A 9,826-nucleotide genomic window follows, 5' to 3' on the forward strand; every position below is an offset into this window, starting at 1 on the left:
AGCACTTCTACAAGCAGCTACTTTCATTTCCCATTTCCCAGGCGGTTACATGATTTAACTCTTCTGCGGCAGCCCAAGAGCAGCCCAAGCAGCTGGAGCAGGCAGGGAATATAATGGGGGATGTGTTCACATTTCCCTCTACTGTCAGTGCAGCACCCACTATAGACAAATCTTCAGAGATTGTGCTTTTAAATTTGCTGGGCTATTTGCATATTGAAAGCCAGTTGCAAGCAAGACAGAGAATTTAGGTAAGATTTAGAGAAAAACAGGCCTGCATTGACATTCAAGTCCATTTTGTCATTATTTTTTTTTTTAAAGCCATTCTGAAGATTTTACAGGGGTCTTAATGCATCCAGTCTCCTTTTGGAGGATGCAGGTATAAGAGAAATGTCACAGGGTGAGATGAGTCTCTCCAGCAGATCTGTGACATTTGCTCTCTCCTTCAAAGTGATTCACAAATCCACAAATGGGTGTCACTAAATTTACTGTTGCATGTGAATGTAAACTCTTTAGAATGGGTTTGATAATCTGGGGAAGAATATGGCCCACTAATGACTTGGTTTTAGTGCAACTGAGATTCATGTGTAGGGACACATTTGTTTTCTAGGTAGAACAGTTTATAGCACTCTGTTTAAGTAAGATACCTTCAGAAAATTAAATAAACCAGCAAATTATTTGAGTAGAACTATCAACCTACAGAAAAAAATTGTGAAGGATCAATTAGAGCAGCTTTGACCATGTTGTTTGAACACGGTATTTTGTCCAGAAGCCCCTCTTGCCTTCTTTTTTTCATAATTGCTAATAGTGCTCCCTCAGAAGCTGCACCCATCAAATACCACCAGCTAGCTGCTGCAGTGACATTGCAGATGTTATCCTGATGCCAGAAATACCTCATTTTATAGTGTGGGCCTTTCCAGGAATAAGAGAACGAGGCTGCCTCCATTATGTCTGAGCTTTTGCATATTGCAGAACCACGTCTAAATGAATTAAATAGAGACGCCAAGACTAAATTACTGAAACAGTTCTCATGCTGACTTAGTTTGACAAGAATGTGGCCTAGTCTGAACACTGGATGGATTTCCATCCAAGCTAAGTGATCAACACCTTACAAATCCTGTGTTTAAAGATGTGGCTTGACTATTCCTCAAAGCTTGGATTTACCCTTCATCTCAGGGGTCTGGAGAAAACCTGCCTACCAGCAGGGTCCCTCTTTAGGAGCTCAGACAGGAGGATTAGTCATCACTACTACTGCAACTACTCATATTTATATATTTCTAAGCAGATGCATCACTTCTCATGGGCAAACCTAACCGCAGTCAGTCCTTGCTCCTTAGATGTCTCCATCTGAGTGACATTTAGTCAGTCATGTAAATAATATTTCTGCTAATGCCGGCTCTCTCTTACAGTGAGAGCCCCAAAATCACAGGCTCACTGATGCAGGAATTTATACAAATAGATAGTAAGGACAAGGAACAAAGAAGTTAGGCAAGACTACTGTGATGAAAACCAGTTTTGTTCAAAGTCAGAAACCTCAGACAACACTGTTTTGGAGAAACAAAATTAAAAAAGTCTATGCACCCAGCATCTAACACATCAGCTTGCAGAAACAGAGAATTCAAAACAGAATCACAGAATCATAGCAGGTTGGACAAGATCTCTAACATCATCAATTCCAACCATTAACACTGCTGTGTTCACCACTGAACCATGTCTCCAAAACAGACCCAATTTCTACCACGAGCAAAGGTGAAGGTTGGAAAGAAAAAAAACCCAGATGGGAATTGGTTCAGGGGTTCACGTGCCAAAGCTACTCCCCAGGCAGGTTTTTTTTCCACGATCAGCAGGGTTTGTGTGGTGACACCTTCTTTTCCTTCCCATTATAATTTGTTAATGTGCACCTGGCAGGACTACCAGCATGTCGGCACTCCCAGGTGTAAAAGGATATCGGCCTCTCTAAAGATACGGAGCTTGTGAAATGCCACACCTTGGCACAGCACAGCCAGGGGCTGAGCTGCCCTTATTTGCATGTACTCACGACTTAGGCTTGCATAAAAGACTCATAAACTCTTTGGGAAAAGAACAGCTACACATTTGTCTACTTCTTGTGTTCCAAGAACTTTTCTCGTTAGTTGCAAGATGACATTTTAATGAGGTTTCACTGCATAGAAAACATGGGACGATTTAACCAGCTCTGTCCACCCCCTCCGTTCCCTCCCTCCCCATACTCTTTCTGAAATGAGTTACCATGCGGGAACAAAAGCTTTTATGAGAATTTATGTCATTTCTGTAGAGGCAGGGGTGACGGAAAAGTCATTCAGCTGCCAAACCTTGGCATCAGAGTGTGTGCCATTCCCTCTCTTGCCCCGTACTGGGCGGCAAAAGTGGCCTTGTTCAGACCTGTGCAAGTTTCTTCAAAAGCCGGGGGCTAGTGTGTATTTGTTTGTTTGTTTTGGAGTCACAGAGAGGGCAGCGTAAAATAGCTGCAAGGCAATTCCCGTACAGTAAAATGGAAGTCTCTCTGGCTCTTCATTCAATACACTGTGGCTCAAGAGGATATCCTGCCAACCCAATGATAACGAGGGAAATAAAGTCACTTCCTCACCAGCTGTTTGATTCAGGTAGAAAAAGGAAGCGTTTACTTCCTCATGTTTGCTCTCCCTGCTGCCCCCTCGGTCAGAAGTACCAGGCAGAAATTGCCTTCTCCCTCCACGGTTTTGGTAAGGAGCCGTCAGATCCATAATGTTTCTCTGGGCTCAGCCCGTGGGCAGTAGGTCCTCCTCTGCGACCGAGGAGCTGTGCCTTGCCTTTCCGGCTGGGGTGCAAGCTGAGCTGTAAAAGGACCGAGGCTGAACAAACTTGGCTCACTCCACAAGCAAAGAATGCCCGTGTAATTAAAGATGACATTTGTTTCTTGGATCAGAGCTGCCGAATTTGGGCCAGCGGAAGAGCGGGATAGTGAGATCTCTTTGTTTTGAGACTGCCCTGACTCAGTGCACTATTACGCCTCCTAATCCTCCCGGAGTGACAAACTCCACTTACGTCCTGGGCTCCCTGCAAATCCCTGGAACTCTGGCCAGGAACATGCTCTGTCCTCCCTTTATATAGTCCAGTGGGCAAGAAGGCAGTAAGGAGTGCTCTTGGGGCAATCCTCGTAGCCTCCAGTCAAAACAGGCAAGGTGAATCAGGCATCTCAGGTGCTTTGGTGCCTAAGAGGAGCTCAGGCACAGCATCTTTCCCTTCACCGCCACCTTTCTTGCTTCACGGGAACAGTCAACACGAAGTGGCACAGTAAACCAGCAACGGACTGATTTGACTTAATAAAAGCTTCTTAAGAAATGGCTTTTTTAAAAGTTACAGAGCTGAATGAAGAGTTCTTTTCCATATAATTTTTAACAGCCCTGATATAGTTTTACATCCAGGATATAACTACCCATTAAATTTTGAAGGTCTTAAAAGCAAGATCTGCAATGATTTTCTTTCCAGTTGTGTAAGACTTCCAGAAAGGTTGACCAAGCCAGAACTTGCCTTGGTCTATTTGCCAAGGGGACCCTTCCTTTCATTATTAAGAGTGCTTTTCAAAGTGCATCAAGTGTTTCAAACAATTTTCCTAATCTTGTTTATTTTAGCTGAGATTCTCTTATTTTAAACAGAGCAGTTCAGGTGACAAAAATCCAGTGACAAATACATGGGCTTACAGAAGACAAAACCTTATGAAACAGTTAAGATTCTGTTTAGGGTTCTCTTTGTGCTAAAATAGTTTTCAGCAACGGGTCATACTTCCCTCCTCCCACCCCCCTTGTTTTAGTACATAAAATGGACATGTGTTTATTTAAAACAGGTTTGAAACTTAAACAAATAGTGACAGGCTGTTCAAACAAGCTTCGGAAATAGGCCTAATCAGGATGTTTGAGAAGGGGAGGGGGAACGATCATAAAGAGCTACTTGTAATATATAGTGCAGACACCATTAGGTTGGGTTCATGTTATTGTAATAATCTCGGACAAAAAAGTACTGCATGCTGCACATTTTTTGTTAACATTCCTCTTTCGAGCCATAGGTTATGCCATATTTTTGTCTTGTATCCAAGTTTTACTGTTCCTCTCCGTCCATCTCCATACCCAATACCAGGAGCTCTATGGAATAGTTGGAAATGGCCTCACAGAAAAACTGGGAGGAATGTTCCTGAACTGGGATAGAAGAGAGGCATAAAATATGTTCATTTTGATATTGATACTGTGTATGCATCAACTGTCATGAATATACAGAAGTGAGACCTTCCCCACAGAAAGAAACCATGAAAACCATAACGTTTAAATGTTTTCACATGACTTGCGTTTCCATGAGGGGTTTTTTCTCATTTCCTCTCTTTTCCACCCATAATAATATCACCAAGTGTTGAATTTTACCCTTGTTGTATTTTTATAAGGCCTGATCTTGAACTCCCTATACAGACAGGGCTCCCGTGGAAGTCAGTGAGTCTGTACTGGCGACAACAGGATTTAGCCCAGTCTGTAACATTTTAGGATATTGTGTTACTTCATAGCCTTAAGGAGAAATAAAAGCAGCTTTCCAAAGGCACAGCAAACTGAGTGTGCTTTTGCAGCTCTGCAACAGCACAGCGGAATATTAACGCCAGAGTTTGCAAATGTTTATGTCAAAAAACAGGCAGCTAAGCAAAAGTTGCCAGTTTTGCTCTGAAATGAAGAGTTTGCATTAAAACATTCCATCCTTCCCACAAAAGGTTAAGCTGCTTTCACTTAAGAATATACCTTTGGAAACCCAAGCTGGAAAATGATTGCCTAGAGGAACAAGCATTGAGAAATAGCAAAAGGCAGACGTGCTTTCACGTCACTTGGCTGGCCAGAGCCTGTGGCTGTTCTGTTACCAAGTCTTACCTACTTTCATTCACTCTGACCTACAACATGCACCAACATTACTCAACCTAATGACACATTTTGGAAGCAAATATCTATTATTTATTTGAATCTCACTCAGTGTCTAGTGAATAGAAGTCAAAATATTAAAAAACCTTACACGCCCTCTCGTGGTAAAACCACAAATGCGCCTCTTCTAACAATAACTAGAGACGCCTGATGAGGGAATTAACTACAGAATTTGATTATCATTAACTCGGTTGGAAGGTTCACATCAATCATGGACACCTTCCTCTCCTCAATTCCTGCTGTAAACCATAACAATATATACATTATTGGAAGACAGGTTACCTCCTAGCATAATAACATTGCTAAACAGCTAAAGGCACTGTAAATGTAATAGAGAATGTTACCTTCTACCAGAAATGGGAAGTTTAGGGTAATAAAAGTAGAGACAGAAGCGGTCACATTAGATAGCTGTTTCATGGGCCTATTTCAATAGCGTGGGAGCAGACCTTAATTTGCCACACAGTAAAAGAGTTGCCATAAATGATGCTATCAGTTTTGTCACATTTTTAAAGTCATTCAGCTTGGCTATTTACTGCTTTCGTGCCATACAGTGTGATTTATCTGTCTCTCAGGAATGCTCTGAAGCCTCATGCTTGTTAGGAATTGCAGCCTGAAAGGAAGGCATTACGTGCAGAGTCTCACCAATACAATCATTTGCCCGGTCAAATCCCACTCTGTTTATGAGTCACAAAAACTTTATCTTTGCCACTTAAACAGCTTTTCCATTTGGTGCCTATGTGCACAACCAGATTTTCCTGGAGCACTGGACCACGGCATCACCCTTTTTGGTGACAGTTGTGAAAGATTATCGTGGGTGTAACACAACCCTAACAACTTCAGTTCATAAGGACGAAGCATCTGTGGCTACTACACAGTCTTCTGAATCCATCCCAAGGGAACCAAACAAATACTACCTTATTTTCAGTGAAGCTGACCTGCAATATAGATGCTCCTTATCCGGTTGAAATGAAAGATTTGGAGAATGAAGGTTCATCTACTTCCTTTGTGTATGTTTGTATAGACAACATTTAGGAACCAAAATAGTGATAACTTATATTTTAAAATGCTGCTTCTGTCTTTTCTGTTAGACTGGGCATGCCTAAAGCAGAAGTCAAAACCGTAAGTAATTTCAGCAATATTTATAAAGAAATAGGCAGGAGAACTATTTTTTTAAGCACAAAAAACCAGAGCTCCCAAATCACTGTTTTAATAGGTTTGTATGGTCTTCTTGTGCCAGCAGGATTGTTGGGTGACCCCTGAGGGTGAAGAAGTTGCCTCCTTTTCCCCATTCCCCCCATCCCCCAAAAAACCAGTTACTGCAATTCTGATATTCCTTTTCTCATTATTTCCCTTTCTAGGATGCCTTTGTGGAGTTGTATGGCAACAGTATGAGGCCTTTGTTCGATTTCTCCTGGATCTCTCTGAAGACTATCCTGAGTCTGGTTCTGGTGGGAGCTTGCATCACTCTTGGCGCTTATCTTGGACATAAGTAGAGTCACCCAGTTTATTGTGGATTACAAAAGTCTTTCAAAACAACAAAATAATATTTTTTTTTCTGTAGCACAACGATATTTTATGAGCAAAGCAACTTCCCAGCGAAAGATTAAATCAGCTATTACTGCCAAAGGAAATATCATTTATTTTTACATTGCCGGAAAATTATTTATTAAAAGATATTTACATTTAACCTGCTATTTTCAGAACCTCAGCAAGTTGTATCTGTCATCACATCATGTTGTTATTCTTAACTTTAATGAGCCCCAGAGTATTTTACGTTTTTTCTTTTTTTTTTTTTTTTTTTTCCTTAAATTAATGCCGCTGGCTGGAATATTTTATCTCTGAAGAATGAATATACTGACAAAGACCTACCTGCTTACACTTACAAAGGCAGTTACTTGAGCTGCTAAAAACTGCCAAATTGTGTTGAATTTCCTAGCATTTTCTGAGAGGGATCTGAAAGACAAGGTCAGCATGAACAAAGTTCTCACCCTGTCCTGCTGGCAAGAACTGACATTAAACAATTCAACATGGTACATACATGGAGTCAAGACAGAAACTTCTTGAAGGACACTCGGCTATCCCTACAGGAGAACATTTGGAAATACGATTGCCTATGCCTTTTAAACGTGTGTTCAAGTTACCAGCTGTGCCATCACGTCATAATCACGAATACCCACATAATACATGTCAACTTTTTTTTTAATAGAAGTATGAAGTTAAATCTTTGGGGCTCGCAGGAAATTGCTGTTCCAATGATTTTCTCAGCAGCAAAATGTTTTTTGTGGCTACTGACACAGAAACATCAGGAGACCTTAAGTGCCTGCTTCAACAGAGCAGAGCTGAAGTCTGAAGACCTGACCTGTGTCCCACTTTAGTGGGCTCATATCTGCAACTAATCCTGCTTACTTACAGAGTTCCTCCGGGGGTTTGAAACCAATTAGATGTGGTCTCTAAATCCCTGAAAGTTGAAAAATATCTTAATTTTATTTGGCAAAAAAGCAGACCTCAGCTAAGTTACAGATTAGCTCTGACTATCCTTGTTTATCAAACCGGACACCAAAATCAAGTTCATTTTCATAACAGGAAAAGAAAGTGAGATTTATCATCCTGCCCCTCACCCTCAAAATATTTTCATGCTAATAATCTCGTAAGACTGTCTGCAGAAGAAAAGTTGATGAAGAAACCCAAAATCCACTCTCTGGACAGAGACTCTTTGACACCTCTCTTGTCAGGTGCCTACTGTCATCTCAAGTGAAAATAGGGTGAAGGAAAATGGGGAGTGGCAGGTGTGAGGTCATCTGCTCCTGTTACAAAATGCAACGCAAGTCAGATTAATGCAGAGAACATAATACAGTTTTATAAACAGACCTGTGTTCAAAGCGGGGCTTTCCGTGAGCTCGACGGGGGCCAGGAGTCCCCTGGAAACCGAAGACTCTGAAGCGTTGAGTCCCAGGGGCTGCTCTGAGTCATGGAAATGTCCAGCTTCAAATGTTTTAAATCCTGCGCTTCTATTTTTTCTATGAAACTTTGGAAATCTGGGATTTGTGGGTAAATGGATGTCCAGATATAAAAGGAAAGTTTGCAAAGCTCTGGATAAAATGTACCATACAATACATAAGTGCTCAAAGGGTGAAAATCACGCAGTGAATAAACTGTAGCTCCAACCTCAAGATTTCAGCTGAATAACTTTGTGGCATTATATGCAAAATATCTCCAGTAACTCGGGAATGTAATATGTTCAATGTTAAGGCTGTAGTTGATGTTGTGTCTTCAAAGCTGCTTTTATGTTTGGTTGGTTTTTTTAAGAGTTGTACATCTCAGCATTTTTACTGCTATTTAGTCATGGCACCTACACTTTGTATGAGCAAAGATGGAGCAAGCTTACATTTCAGATTTGAAATTACTTAATTTTATAGAAACATAGAAAGGAAATATTTCTAAGAACACAAAAATGTGAACTGTGCTTGATTAAAGGAAATGGAAAAATCCCACCATCAAACAAATAGTACCTGCAGTGCTTTCACAGTGCTTCTCTAAGAAGTGGGCATGGTCATGTAGGGTTTTTATGAAAAAAATATTTCAAATCAGAGAAACTGAGGAGTAGTGTGGATTGAGTGTGGGCTTTGTTTTTTATCTCAGCTTACAAATAGAATTTGTTTACAGCCAATTGCACAACTAGAATTGGCTGCTGTTGAGCTTATGTTTCATTTCACAATCTAGTCTTCGTTTCAATTTGTGCCCATATGCCCATTAAAGTTTATGAACTATTAGACCTCAAATTGTTTCAACATCGTTTGTTTTATTAAAGGTTTACATTGTCAAAAGTAGTAAAAAATATCAATTCCAGTGCTGCTATAATACCAGAATAATTTGAATGGGGTTTTGGTTTTTATTACCTTCCAATGACTAAAGTTTTTTAAAGCTGCTTTAGAAATAATATGAAGACGACACATGATACACAATTAAATGAATACTGAGGATTTTGTGTTCCATTGTGTCTACTCGCTGGACTTCCCAGTGTATTTGCTAGTACCAGGCAAAGAGAAGAGTCATGATGACTGTTGATGATTTTATTTTATTAAAGAGCTAATGGAGTTTTCCCATCCTGACTGCAGAATAGTACAGTATTGTGGCTGCATTAGGTATAATGATAGTTGATAATACATTTATTAAGGAAACATTTTAGAAACATTGAATGTATATAAAAGCTTGAACTTCTTAAATAAAATCCTCTCTTCTCTTGCACTTCTTTTGCAATAATTCCTGTTTTTCCTACTCTTCATTACACTTCCATGTAAGATTTTTTCTCCACAAAATGCCTTACAGACTTCCATGCTCGAAGACTATGCTTCAGTGAAAACCCATCCTCTGTCACTGTATGCACAGACATCTTTCCACTCCCACCATATCCAAATTGTAAAAGAAAAACAAGAAAAAAAAATTAAAAAGAAGGACACGTCTGAAATGTTTAGGTGTAGAGAATCAGAGGTCAAAATGGAAGGAAGAGGTCGAGAAGTGGAGGGAAATAGAGAGATCACAGAAACATCTCCCTGGTTAAAGATGAGTGTTACCTGGAATTTGTTTATCTTCCATCCTTTCCATTGAAAAAGGGCAGAGAAAAAGCTTGCAGAGACCCCATCATTCTTTTTCACTATAGAACTTTGTTAATGCTGAAGGCAGTCTTTTTAAAAACAGCAAATGCATAGGCATCAAAGTGAAGTACTGGATTTTGCTATATTCAGCTTAGGTGTTCTTAATACTTTCTCTCTCAATTTTTTAAGAAAATAATGAAGAAAAGTATTTTGCTTCTCAAAAAAAAATAATCTGTAGGATCGCCTGAGATCTGTCATAAATCAGTAACTTAGGAACAGATGAGAAAAGCA

The 9,826-nt window shown here is 40.1% G+C and overlaps 1 protein-coding gene across 1 annotated transcript in view; it reads left to right on the top strand.

Moving 5' to 3' along the window:
- BCL2 (BCL2 apoptosis regulator) overlaps nt 1–6,733 on the top strand; it is a 92,537-nt gene extending 85,804 nt beyond the window's left edge. Inside the window, exon 2 of the mRNA XM_066326007.1 lies at nt 6,302–6,733. Within this exon, the coding sequence (XP_066182104.1) occupies nt 6,302–6,436 (135 nt within the window). The 3' untranslated portion in view covers nt 6,437–6,733. The remainder of the gene's footprint in view (nt 1–6,301) is intronic.
- Nucleotides 6,734–9,826: the final 3,093 nt, after the last annotated feature.

Source organism: Sylvia atricapilla, chromosome 1, assembly GCF_009819655.1.
Source record: "Sylvia atricapilla isolate bSylAtr1 chromosome 1, bSylAtr1.pri, whole genome shotgun sequence".
Classification (NCBI taxonomy): domain Eukaryota; kingdom Metazoa; phylum Chordata; class Aves; order Passeriformes; family Sylviidae; genus Sylvia; species Sylvia atricapilla.